The sequence below is a fragment of the Falco punctatus genome, assembly GCF_963210335.1.
Source record: "Falco punctatus genome assembly, chromosome: 6".
NCBI lineage: Eukaryota > Metazoa > Chordata > Aves > Falconiformes > Falconidae > Falco > Falco punctatus.
The window spans coordinates 27905592-27920055 of NC_137585.1; the positions used below are offsets into that span (position 1 = coordinate 27905592).

The following is a 14464-nucleotide window of genomic DNA, read 5'->3' on the forward strand; positions in this document are numbered from 1 at the left end:
GCCAAACTGGAATTCTGTATCACCTAGGTAATCATTTAAATTATCTGCAGTTTTGCCGCAAATGCTTCCTGTTAGCTGGATCTCCATACACTTTCTCAGTGAACTCACTCCTGCTGATCCCAAGACTCACATTGTTAAATCTAGGAAAAGGCTACCAACACTGTGCAAACTTGTGCTGGGTCAGTTGACCAAGTTTTTGTGTCAAGTCTCTGTGCTAATAACGTCAGATCAGCTCAAGAGTCAGTAGAGTTAGTCTGTGTTAGTTTACTCCCAATCTAGGCACTGTGCAGTGCAATATCTTACTGAGAGAAATATGGATTCTTGAACAGTACTTCCAACTGTAAAGGCAAGTTCTGGCATTACATAAATTGTAGAATAAAGTTGTAAAATGCACAGACACCAATTTTAAAAACTAGCCACCTAGAACTAGAATACATTTGTCCCATGTAAAAGACACATCTTTACCCAAGATGGATTAAAAAAACCCTACTCTGAAGATTATGTTAAACTAAAAGTAGATGACTGGTGGTGCACAGTGAAAGACTATTACTACAGCTATGCAATATAACATGTTATTGCTCAGTTTCTCAGACAGAGAAACAATTTTACTTTTGTCATTTTTCCTATAGGATATATTCTCTCATTCACTTCAATATGCAAGGCACTGCTATTGCAATACCACTCGCATCATCGTGCTGTGCTGATTTTAAAGATGATTCCATAAGGTTTGCAAGGAAAAGGATTGTCTGAGAGAAAGCAGAATGAACCTCTAACATTTGAGGGTAAATGATAATCAGAAATTCACCTAACATACAGGTATCTAACAAAAAAAACAACCCTGGATTCAGATTCAAAGAGTGCAGTCCACATTGTTAAGCCTCTTTTTGTTCTGATATTAAAAGGAAAGCTTATCTTACCTGGTAATGAACTCTCTGTGTAGTAGAAGTTACTGACTGTAGGTCCTAGCGGGAGGATGAAAGACACAGTGATGATGAAAATAAAATTACACCAACAAGAGTTGCTTGCAGTTCTACTATCTGAAGTGGTTACGCAAACACAAACAATTTTACAGGTATTTCTCGCTGGTTTTAAGCATATGAAACAAACACCACTGAATAGTCATGGAAAGGTCACTTAAAGTTTAAATTTGCATGCATTTTGTCAACAGAAAAAGTTTTAAAAATATAGAGATTATGTTAATGAATCTTTATATATCACAGACTTATTTGTTGCATGAAAACTATCTAAATTTAGAGTATCAGCAACAAAATGAAAGAAAAGATGACAAATCTATAATTATTTTTTCCCCAACTATTTCTGAGTAATTAATGCACTAAAGAAAATCACTGGCAGTTCTGCCTGGTTTAAGACAGCCTCATGGCAGGGAGATCATGTCCTGATAAATACCCTGGTATTTAGCAGGGTTCAGGAATCTAATTTATTTTAATAGACGTTTTGTCAAATAGTTTTATAGCTCATGACATAGCCTACCACAAAGCCTGGTCTACAAACCACAGCTCGCCAGCTGGCATGCAGGCTGGCAGAGCGCAGAAAACCTTGGCACCTCCATTCCCAGCAAACAGGTCTGAGCCACATCAAACACACAAAAAAGTAGCACAAACCCTGCAAAAGGCTGGAGAAACACAGTTCCTCTACAACCACTATAGGTAAACTCAACCAGAACTTCTAGCTGTGCTTCCTCCAGGGCTGTACAACTACTTGCCTCCCAATACAAGCCATTAAGTTGCCTGAGCTCAGTATGAGATTGCATTTGTAAACTGCTAAGAACACCATCACAATTATTTTATTGTAATTTTCTATCACCGGATACTTTAAATATGCATCACCTTACAACATGGCTTTATGTCTGATAATAGCCACACCTTAAGTCTGAATGTTCAGAACTGCATTTGATGAAGGGGATCCTGACTGAAAGGCAAAAAAAGTGGAAGTCTGTGGTGAGATACTAAGGCCCATTCAGACTGCAAGTGCAGTTCCAAAACCACAGGGAAGTCAGTGGCTCCCAAAATTGATCAGAGGGTTCACAGCTCCTATGTAAATTGGACTACCTATTTAGAAACCTACGTAATGTCCTCACACTTGTAAATGTTGTTGAAAGACATAAGTAAAAGATTAAATAAAGTCAGAGACAGTATATGAATGAAGATCCATTAGTTTTATCACCAAAGACTTATGCAATGAAAATTATTCAGGCAATGGGGTATTTGGAGTCTCTATTTCCCAGACTGTATTGTAGAGTGAACTCTCATGAGGCAAGGTGTTCAAGACAATAAGAGCGACATTATTATTAGTTTCATGAGCATATATTTCTGTGTATTTCGAAATTTCTAGTTGATATTTGTACTGTTTATTGGTGTCTCAGATTGGTCCATTAGAGGATAACATTTGCATAATTAGACCCACTTGAAAACCACAATGTTTATCCTTACATAACACACTTTCTCATCAATAATTTATGTAATTCCAGCGAGGTATACGGAAAGTCCTGGTATTCCAATCCAATTCAAGGGAAAGTAAATACACCCATACATATCAACTCTGTTATCACTTAAAAGGAATCCATATGACTTTCCATTTCCTGTTTAGAAAATATTTTTCAGCGTCACTCCTGCTTTTATTATCATATCATTACTCTAAAGTTTCTTGTCAGTGGTAGGCAAATTGCAGTGCTCTTAACTTAGGGTTGTTGCAACTATTAGACCTCTGCACTCAGAACTGAAAGCAGCATAATATAGATTAATACGTGATACCTGAATTCACAAAAATCTCACCTCTTGTAGACGGTCAATGTACATACGACAGGTCTCCAAGTCACAATCTCCTCGTACAACTATAATTCCTAAGGGAATGGCTGAAAAATAAAGAAAAGCCTCTTTAACTGAAGTCTCTTGAACTTATAGAAGACTTGCAATATACTTTGGACTTTATTTTAAATGTCCTCACAAAAGCTTTCTATTATCTAAATCTTAACAGCTATTTAAAAACAGGAACATATTATTTATCATTTGTTTCATCCATTTATAATTATCAAAGCTAAAAAGATTCAGTCACATTGCGTACTTCATTGTCTGATGTTAACATCAATTATTAACTACAAAGAAAGGAACATACCCCAGGGCAAGTGTTTAGGGGCGTACTCTCATACACTGAAATGAGAGTGATATTTCATTTTCAGAACTCCTGAAAGTGTACAAAAATGATTTAAAGTAATGAAAGTCACAGCCTGTTTTCAGAGAAAAAAGTCCTGCATAATGTTAGAGGTAACGCTGCTTTCAAATCAAACCAGACATTATTCCATCTACGCACAAAACTGACACAACCTCTCCATATTTTCTCACAGGGGAAAAGAAAGAGAAAAAGATAATTTTAAAAATACAGCAAAAAATTCCCTCAGCTGAGGGCAGTGTTTTTAATAACAGGGGGTTTCGGTTTCCACAGCCGATCTGCTACTATAGCCAAAAAAATATCCAAAACAAACCCACAAAAAGAACAAAAAAAGAAAAAAAAAATATACATGAGTCTACAGGAAGGTACCCAGAGAGCTACCTACTAAGATCTCATTAAATAATAAGAAAACAAGTGAAAACTCTTGAGTACCTGCTTTTCTAAAACTGAATCACTGAATGAAGTTCTTTTTTCACCCTGGAGGGTCTTTACTCAAACAATGGCTCAAAAAAGTAGAGGAGCAGCAGGAAAGATATTTAAGTCCTCAGATGGAATATTCCAGAAAGAGAGCAGAATATCAACTCATAAACAATTTTGGTAACTGGATAACAAGCAGCAATATAAAGTTACTGACATTTCCGAGATAAATAGGAAAAACAACGGTGCTGCAGCCCCTCCTGCCATTCAGAAGAAGTTGATTAAAAGGGAGAGATATTTATCCACTGAGAAGCTCTCCATTCTGATAAGAGAACAAGACAGCGCTAAAAGATAATGGTGAACATGGCTCATGTTTTTGTGGCCCACCAAGGCTCAAAGCCCAGAGAGAAGCTCAGTGGTTTCAGAGAGGAGAGCAGGGGAGCACCGATGGCAGTCACAGTCGTTAACGGGCCTCAGAGGCCCGCACAGGGCGCTGGGGACACATCAGCAATGCTGCCAGCAGCACGCTCGGAAAGCAATCTGAACAGCAGAAGAGCTATGAACCCGGGTAAAGCAGAAACAGGGGAAAAAAGCTGGAAGGAGAAAGAAGAACATAAAGAAGGGATAAGCAAGAAGACTAGGGAAGAAGGGAAGAGCTCACACACCTCCCCAAGCAACACTGACACCCAAGAGTGATGCCAAACCGCCTCTGCATTTTCAGAAAGGCCAAAAGGCAACAGCGCTCACTGCGACCTCCCAGGATTTTTCATTACAGAACAGAGACTGAGAGACAAGTGGCCAAAAGGAGGGTCAGTCACACGGTTCGCTTTACACGCGCCGATGCTCTGGGTTACAGACTGATTCTCTTTGCTTAGCGTTTATTATAGCTTAACCTGCTCTGACAGGAGACCCTTAAGCTCTTTGTAGAGAGTACTTAATGGCTATCTACTTTCAATTCAGCAGATCCCTCTGCAGTCCTTACCAAAAGAAGTGTTTGTTAAATTCATTTATAGCACTAAAAAGCGAATTGCAGCAGACACAGCCACACCTCCAATAGCTACAGAGCACTAGGGAGCTACACCGCTGGCTCAGAAACTGTCACCACAGATTTTGTCTCTTCCGTCAAATCCCTTCCTTCATAGAGGTGTATATACACTCAACGGGGACCAGAGCTTTGACCTGCTGAAACAGCACAGCTAACAGAACTGAAATTTTAACTATCACCATTCCTGACAGCCCAAAGGAGAAGGACCTACAGAGCATTTGGAATTCTAAAAAAATCCACCCAAATGTCCGAAATGAAAACAGTAACACATAATATATAACTTAGCAGTGACATTGATGGGCCTCATGTAAAAAGGGAAGAAGTCAATGATGATTCATAGATTTAATTAAATTATGCCCCACCTATTCTTGACAATTCTGGAATTCTGGGTTGGGTGACTTCATCCTTAAAAAGAAATGTGAAGCTTTTCCTCCCTGGAAATCCTGAATTAGCACGACCTATGGCTTTTAGGGTCAAAGGCTAGCTAAGGGATAAGGTGCAAGAGGGGAGTCTCAAATGGCTCCATTCCACATGGTTCACACTCCTTTGAAAAACCTTTTAAGTCATTACTGGATAACACTACAGTATATGCCAAAGTGTTGCCTGCTAAAGGTTTTTTTTTTTGTTTGGGATTTTTTGTGGGGTTTTTTGTTGGTTTTGTTTGGGTTTTTTTGCAAGACCCATTTGGCTTTCAGAAAGGAAAATATTTCCAGCCCTCATTTTTATCATAAACTGCAGTAAAAATGCACAATGCACCACACAGCCAAGATATTCAAAGTGCTTCAACAATAGATGCTGTTTGAAAACAAAGGAAATCCGTAATGATTAAGAATGGGGTTAAAACTATGGGATTGTTGCTCATTCCAAATATAGGGCAATGCTGTGCAGTAGGGGCAAAATGAGTTGTTATGATAGATTAATTAAAGGCACGAAGTTAACACACATGGCATTCGCTATTATTGTGGACATTTTCATCCAGGAATAAAGGGCTTCTACCTGTTCTGAACAGCCCCGTGTGGATGGGGATGTGGACAGAAAAGTGCTGTGGGGGACAGTGGTTACTAGATAGGCCAGACAAGAGATGGAAAGACAAAGGCTTATATTAAAAGCACAGGCACTGCAGAGCAATTTTCCCATTCACCCACACACTGCCCACTCCTGTGAATATATGGATATATCCACACATGGGAATATGCCAAAAATGAAGGGATAGTCTCAGATCATGAGCCAAGCCACAGCATTCAAGAGCCAGACATTTTTCTCCCAAGGCGCCTGCTCTTCTGGCCACTTGCATCCAGCCCCCAGTTTCTTTTCATCATTCAGGGAGTACAAAGGACTTTGTCCAGTGAGCTGCAGATACAACCTCTAACATTGTGGAGATGAGCAGCAGTGCAAGAACCCCCAGAGATGAGACAGGCAGACAGCTGCTTCATATTCTGAACCAGTACTGCAGAAAGCTTTTTGTTCCCAGCAACACTAACCAAAATCAAGCATCAGTGGGAGGAGGGTTTGGTAGATGCAGCAGCATAGCTAGCATGATGCTCTAATTAACTGCCAGATTAGTAGTGATTTCCAAAGTCCCCAGGAAATTAACTGTGGAATTTATAAACGATGACTAAATCTTCTACCTATTAACTGCCCATTATGCTGAATACCTAAAGCTAGTGAATTCTTTAATAGTATTGAGGACACAAATAGAAGCCAGAATATACTGCACGTGGCACCATGAAGAAAAAATAAAATTCAATTAACTTCCCCATTTATTGTTATGAAAGTATTCAATCTGTGATCTAAACACCATGATTAACCCACTCAAATCCCAAACAAAACAGCCTTAAGACAGCTCATTAAGGTAGATGTGAATGCCAGGAAAACTCATTCTGAGTCTGACATACCTCAGGGGACCCGGGAGATTAGATATCGGGCTGTAAATGTTTAATGTAGCAAATAAAGGATCCTCACTACTAAAGATTTATAAGAACGTCATTTTCCTGAGGGGTTTCCACTGGTATTAAAAACATAAAGGACCAAGTAAATTCTTGGGACAGAATTCTAAAATATTCAGACATTTACATTAAGAGGTTTGGCTTTCCCAGTATGGTTTTAATACAACTGAGTTTGTACAAAAGGATTTTCTTACCACACAAATCTAAGCCATGTGCTTCTTCAGATCCCTTTTGTTTATTATACTGACAAAACCTAAGCCTCCTTAGTTGCTAGTTTTCTTAACACTAGTGGTCTACTTTGAAAATCCTCACATGTCAGGAGGTAAAACACAGACTAAACCAGATCACGTCTGAGAAGGCAGTCATCCCCTCCAGGCTCTCAGTGGCTTCTCCAATACCCTGCCACAAAAAGGAAGAAGTGGTCCAAGTAAATGAAGAGAGAAGTTGTCCCAAACACCACACAAAAAGGAACAGGTTATAGAAAGAAAACTACAAAGAGCTCAGAACTGAAACTGGCAGAGAATGGGTATCGGGACTAAGAGCTGAAAGAAGAGGTCTGGCTGAACAATGAATAAGGACTTCTGATTAAGAAAAAGAACAGGAATCTCAGCTGAGAGATCTGCAGAAACAGACTAAGACAGGCAGGAAGGATGTGTGTGGGATGAGATAGCTGAAGGGGTCAAACAGGACTGAAAAGGTAAGAGGAAATCAAATCAGAAAAGAACGGGAAAAAAAGAAAAAAGGGAAATGACAAAAGTAGAATACAGACCAAAAAGTCTATACCAGAAAAACAAACTATAGCATGATTTTCTGGAATGGAACTTAATAGTCTTGTGTCTTCCCAGTCCTCTAGGGTAAACGTGTTTATTTCAGTTTGGAATACTGTTCATCTCTTCTAGTTTAAAGGAGATGACAAACTTACAGGTGACAGTTGCCCCCACTAGCTCAAAAGGTAGAGGGCTGTGTTGAATGTAGATATGCCCCACATGGTGTCAAGTGAGGGTAGATTTAGATAAGGAAAAAATTCTTCACAGTGAGGGTGGTGAGACATTGAAACAGGTTGCCCAGAGAAGCTGTGGATGTCCCATCTCTGGATGAGTTCAAGGTTAGGGGCTTTATGCAACATAATTTATTGGAAGATATCCCTACCCATGGCAGAGGAGTTGGAAGTAGACGATCTTTAACTTCCCACCCAAACCATTCTCTGATTCTATAACTCAGTGATATGAAGTTTCAATGGTTTGGATTTACTCCTTTCCCCAAACCCAGGCAATGACATACCCTGTTAAATAAATATTACTATGACTACAAAATCAAGAACTCAAAGTTAGAAAAGGCCAAGATTAAAATTGCCTGTTTAAGCATCTGTCTGTATGCATTGTACTATAGCCTTTAATTATCCAACCACATCCTGTTTGTTCTGTTGGACTCTTGTGTCTTTCTAATCTTTGCACATGTGGGTATTGGTGTCAGTCAAAGCGAGAAGTGTAATTCACTGTGCTGTCTGGACAAAGCCCGCAAGGTCTCATCCATCAGAAGGCAAAAAGAGATATTCCCTTTGACATAAGCAACGCCTTTGGAAACTTCCTGTTTGTTTTTGTCGTTTCTGTTGAAGTTACAAACATTTATCAGTGGTTTGTATCTGTATACACCAGCATGAAAATCTGGGAGTTCACTGGCAATGGAGTTCCCAATATTTAACTCACTACTGACTTCCAACCTTCCTGATTTTGTCTTGCTGGGTGACTTTAAGCAACCCATTCAGCCATCCCATTCTCAGATCTTCCTAAATCACTGTGACAGATATGCATGTATTAGCTAACATCTACACAACACATACTGAGAAAACAAAGCAAAGCAGTGACTTTTAAGCAGAGTAAAATTTAATAGACAGTCTGTACGTAATGCTGCCTTTTACAAAGCATCTACAGATAAGCCACCACGTCCCCTAAAAGACCTCCTGACAAATAAATGGTCATTAGTGTTTCCTTTACAGGATGGAAGAGAAGTCTTGTAGGTACCCAACTCAGCTCACCTAAATCTGTCCAGATCAAAGTCACTTCCCAGCATGAATACATTTTCTTCAGCAGCCAATCTCCCTTGTACTGATTCCATCTGCTAAAATTCAGGTTTCCCTCATCATACCACCTAGAAGGAGGTACTCTGCTGTGCTCTGCCCTTTACATTATGGGTATTCAGGATGTAAATATTCATCAGTATTGACCTTTTCTTACGTAGCTATACATAAGAATAGTCTCCAAATTAACCCCACCTACCATATCCCTGAGCTTTAAAGAGTCAGAATACATTCCACAGATCAAGGATTCTCAAACTGTGGTAAGTGCATCACTGGTATGAGGAAGCTACAGTATTCAAGAGGACAGAAGGAACAGCTGCCTCTATGTAAAAGACAGTGTGAGAGACCTGGAGCCATTACAGAGCTCAGAGTTATTTCTGATACTGCCACCACTGCGAGTCAGGTATGATTTCTCCTTAATCTTAGTGGTATCAAGCAAACCAAGATTGTTCTCCATGGGTAGTGCATAGAAAACGACATTAAGGGCAATAAGAGCTGATTTATTCTATTAAAAAACACAATATGGACTGTTACAGCTGAAGGTGAGCTATTCACCACTCCATCTCCATGGTACAAATCTATCGCAGTGCTGTCAGGAAAGACTAAGAAGGGTTGAAGATCACTTGGTCACTAACTAGTTTATGGTTGGGTATTTTATTTTATATTTGTTAACATCATTGGTTTCTGTGTATACCTCCATTGTCAGAAACTTCTTAGTAACACTGGAAAGGGGAAAACAGGATGTCAAACAGAAAGATTTTGCTATTTTAAAAATAACTCAGTTGTTTCCCCACAATGCTGCTTTAGATCACACTGCCCTGCAATAACGGGAATTCAGAGGTTACAGAAGATATGCAGGCAAGAGAGACAGAATTAAGTTCTGTCCATCTAGAAACATCAGTCCAACTGACTTTTTGAATATGATGGTATTGGTTATGGTCATGTAATGTACAGCTATTGTGTTGGGCAGAAGGTGGTGAAGCTGGTGACTAGGCTGACAAGTTCTTGGGGTGTGTATAGGGATGTGTTAGAGAAGACAACCACATTTGCAGCAAAGAACATTACATCATAACTAAAATGCCAACATATATCCTGTTCTTAAAGGAGCGCATGGAAGCCTTCACCCCTCCCCACTGAAGGATCAATAAGTGTCCTCTGTACCATCATCAATCATCCCACAGACAATACCGAGACACTGACAGAAGAAAGAATGAAGGAGAACAGAAGGAGCATGCAGAGGGAAGAAACGGACAATTCAGAAACAGCAACTTGGTTAAATGCCAGCAGCAGTGACAAGAAAAGTAGAAAGCAACAGAAGGAGAATGGGCTAAAGAACAGTCATGCCCTTCACAGGACACTATGACATTCTTTAATTGCTCAGGAGGCTTTCAAAATGAGGTGTCTACCTCCAGCAGAGTGAAGATTAATCTTCATGGAACATTTTGTATGACAAGCTGTTATGTATCGGGAAGTGCACTTTTAGGTGAAATAGTTGATAGAATCAAATCAGTATTTCAAGCAAACAAGGGCAGTGAAATGTATTTACTGTCAGTTAAAACAATCCAGATTATTACACTGATGTCAGAGCTTTCAAAACTGTTACAGAGACGTGCAACAGGCAAAAACCATAATAGCTTCTTTGCTATTTTTCCTTCAAGGATAACTTGTTCTTAACTGGGTTCCTTTTCCTGTTCAGATTGCTGTGAGATTTTGGTTTCACTTTCCAGCTATTGAGGAAGTTAAAAGTGCTTTTAATCCTTGTGGGCAGGGAACAGATTAAGAATACTATTCTGGAGTTAATATATACATAATCTGACAAAGCCTGGACAGATATGTAAACTGAGCCTCTTGCAAGCATCTAGTGAGACACTCACGTACCCAAGAGCTACAGTTGTACTGAAGGAAGCGAACACCACATACAGTAACAGCTCTTGTAGAAACAAGGCCCAATACAAGTGCTCTTGTATTTTGCTAGTGCACAAACATTATCTGCATTTAAATTTTACATTCAGACTGACAGTTTCTGTTATTCACTTGCCACAGAAATGTATTTATTTCCACTCCCCACCATAATTACTTTGTTTGGTAAAGAAAGAAGTTGCTTCTCCCTCAGCACTTCCCTCCTCCCCCTTTAGTCTAGTAACTTTCAGTAGCAATGCTCCGTGAAATTATTTGCTGATGAGGACACAGATAGCATCCTTATTTCATATAAGCATTTAGCATATGATAGAGCCAGGCAGGCACCAATCCATGGAAAACCATTTGAAATGTATCCAACTAGCTATGTCAGAAATGCAATTAAAAAGGCTATCTGCTCCTCTTAAAAGGAAGATTTATGTGATTTTCCAACTCCCTTCCTCATAAAAACTTAAATTATGTAGTCCTCTAGTAGAGCTTGATTACTGGCTATGACTCCATTTCCAGAAGAGAGGCAAGCACCTTGCAGTAAGTCACAAGAAAACTCTGACATCAGTGAACCAGAGGGATTTTCCATTTCTTACTTCACGGAAATCAAGTTGCTGGGTAGAATATTTAATACAGTTTGGTTTCAAACTGTTTAGAGAGCACTTCTCTTCCTGTACATAATTTTCTTCATGTAATCAGAATCATCCAGAAGTCCTGAAATCAGAATCAGACTCCTGAAAACTAAAGGCTGGACAATTCTCATAGCAGATAGTTCTGTTGTATGTCTAGAGAAGTAGGCTGTGTATGCTGTAAGTTATATGTCCTTACGCAAGACATTCCTAATAACTGCAAAGAGTAAAGTGAGGTATCTTTCCTGATTTATTTTAGGTTCATGAGGATATTATATGCTTTCTCATATTTTTATGTAAAAACAGTAATGCACAAGCATTACTGACACAGCTAAAGGAGGACAGATAGGAAAAACAACTTCATGAAAAATGTTTGAGGAAAATACTCCAGTCCATCTGTGTTATATTACCAACCTAGCCATGCACTAACTTGGAAGACAGACAAAATGGTCTTACTGCAAATGACCTGCCAATGCCCAAAAGCAATCATTTTAACTCTTGATGGATAAACATCTACTTTTTGAATCAAAACATCTTAAGCACGTATCCAGCAAGTGACCAAATGTGTGTGAAATCTAAAATCAAATCTCAGAGGTGCTAGATCATTTTCCAACATCTTTTATAACATTATCATTATGGTTTTTTACAGGTCGCAAATAACAAATACGTGTTTGCAACTGCAGTGACAACAATGTAAGAAATATATTTTGTGTCAGAACACATAAATGGCTCAAAGGCTGCATAATATATACTAAATACACACAAAATTTACGTCCATGGTGAGGATAGACAAGGATAGTCCTCCTCAGATGTGAAACCATAGGAAGAACCATAAAATGAACCAGACTGTTTCTAACAGAGTTGGATAAATGTGGGTTCGGTATGGCCTGAAGTCTACTCAAGGTCAAATTCAATTTAAACTTGAAGCAAGTTTTTTTTTCCAGTGAGCCATAATCCTCATCTTGTTAAAAGTCTTCTCGTCCAGTGATGAAGGCTTTGATCACTTTCACTATGACCAAAATCCACTAACAGAAACTTCAGAAAAAGTCTGTCAGGACCTATATTAAAATTTAAGCCATTTCAGTTCTTTTGCTGGAAGGCAAGCTGGTGAACTGGGAGAATAAGGAGGGGTGGGACTAGAGGAGTGAGAGTGAAACAGTTTAACTATCTTCCAACAGTAAGATAAGCAAACCAATTAAAAGGATTGTCATCCTGTAATTACCAGAGCGCTCTGTATTACAGAGGGAGCTGAAGCTTTGTTGCACAACAAACAGTCATGCTTGTAATTTAATATGAATAATGAGCCAGATGCACGAACAAGACTATTAAACTGCTATCACAAGCAGCCGTGTCCCTCATTGATTAATGACTCCGTGTGTCACCAAGGAAAGGAACTCCATTTTTAAGTGTGGATTATCATCAATGTTGCCAAAGCAACCACTATCTGCTTTTGACTTACCCCTAAATGTGGCAATTAAACTATTACAAGAGGAAACAAAACAGTGATTATTCTCTTATGTGGAAAACTGAAGACTGTTAAAGAATAAGGGACTGTGGAAGTCAGATTTTTTTCCCCAAGATAAACACACCTGTGCAAGAACCATGCACAAGGTCAGAGCACACTCTCAATACGAAATTTATCATGGTCCCCCACTCAGTTTCAAATTTGATGTTAATCATAAAGTCTGGAATAGTTTCATACACTAGTAGAAACCGAGCAGAACCAATGGAAATACATGAATAAAAGAAAAACACCAACAGGTGTAAACCCCACTTATTTTACAGTAAATAAAATCAACTTGCAGAAAGCATTGTTAAGAAACCAGGTGAATTCTATACATATGATCTTTGCAGAAAGAGTGTTTATATAGAAAGAATATGTATGTGCAAATACACAGATAGATGAACATACACTCCATACGACTCGTTCAAAATCTATGCCTGGCCCTGTAATTGGGTGGTTATTTGTTGTTCTGGTGTGGTGGTGGGGTTTTTCATTTGTTTGTTTGTTTTTTTGTTAATGCAAGATTTGTACAGAATGTTCTATCAAAAGCAGCTACAGCATGGCTCCTTCCAACTTACAAGCTTCCCGGAGTTTTTCCTTGTCGTAATGTAGCCCCTCATACTCTTGCAAATTAATCCTGTTCACTCTGATCCGCAGGCGATCTGGGATGGAATGAGGACTGCAAAAAAAGAAGAAAGCTTCTTAGACAAAGCATTCCATGGAAGAGCAAAATGAAAACAGGATATGAAGTGATTATAATCTCTGAAAGAAGCAAGCCTCTTCAAAACTAGACTGACTCCTCACAGGCTCATCACTGCATTTAAAATTATGACTACCCACTGCATAACAACATCGACATTACACCTTAAATGATAAGCAAAATCAAAAATCTCATTTGCTGGCTGTGTGGTCTGGAATTTCAAAGGTTTTTCTGAGTTCCCTAATCTCTACACAGCTAACCCTCACCTCTCCCCTCAGCAGTTTGCCTTTTTTTTTTTTTTTTTTTTTTTTTAAAATTCCTAGGGCCCTACTACAGCCAGCAGATCTGCCAAGCTGTGGTTCAAGACACAGATGCTTTCTTAGGAAGTCTCTCAGACCCACCATTCCTCTGCCCATGGGAGCATCCCCCGTCATTCCTGGAGGACCCTCATTCAGCATCTCTATTCTAGGAAACAGGCAACAGAAATGCAGTTGAGAACTAGATTTCCAAAACAGTGAGTCAAATACGCAGAACCCAGGAGGACTTTCAAAAGCAAGCAGCAGTACAGGAACCTCATTTCTACAGATTTCAGTCAGATTTAAAATACCTCAACTGTCTATATGATTTTGAAACACTCAGTGGGTCCCTATTCAGAAATTTAAGTGTCCGTATATCGATAGAAAGTTGTCCTGAAAAGCTTTCTTTCAATTTCATGCTGGTTTCCACCTCACCATAATCTGTTACTTGATTTTTTAAGTTTAGCTGAATGCTATGTAAATTAAACTTGGCCACATTTGCATTTTCCACCTTTAAAGAAAGATGGATAACCTGTGTGTTATAAAGCACATAACAAATGTCTGTCCTACAGGTACTGGCCCCTGGGGTCAGTTAAAAGTAGATAAATTCTTCATTTTGTGCCTCCATCAAAAGACCATCTATCTTCTCTGTTTTTATCTAGTTAGTAACAGAACTCCGCCAGTGGTATTATTGCCGAATACACACATGTATTTAACTTTTACAATGCCTTGTAAAAGTTAAAATAATGTGTGCTATCA

The 14464-nt window shown here is 39.0% G+C and overlaps 1 protein-coding gene across 13 annotated transcripts in view; it reads right to left on the reverse strand.

Annotated features, from left to right (window-relative positions):
- The window catches only part of DGKI (diacylglycerol kinase iota), a 252712-nt gene that overhangs the window by 75040 nt on the left and 163208 nt on the right, over nucleotides 1–14464 (reverse strand). For all 13 annotated transcript variants that reach the window (XM_080390859.1, XM_080390858.1, XM_080390857.1 and 10 more), the window contains 3 exons: nucleotides 13288–13388; nucleotides 2793–2872; nucleotides 918–962 (listed from right to left, as the gene is read on the reverse strand). In XM_080390859.1, coding sequence (XP_080246985.1) covers nucleotides 918–962; nucleotides 2793–2872; nucleotides 13288–13388 — 226 coding nt within the window. The remainder of the gene's footprint in view (nucleotides 1–917; nucleotides 963–2792; nucleotides 2873–13287; nucleotides 13389–14464) is intronic.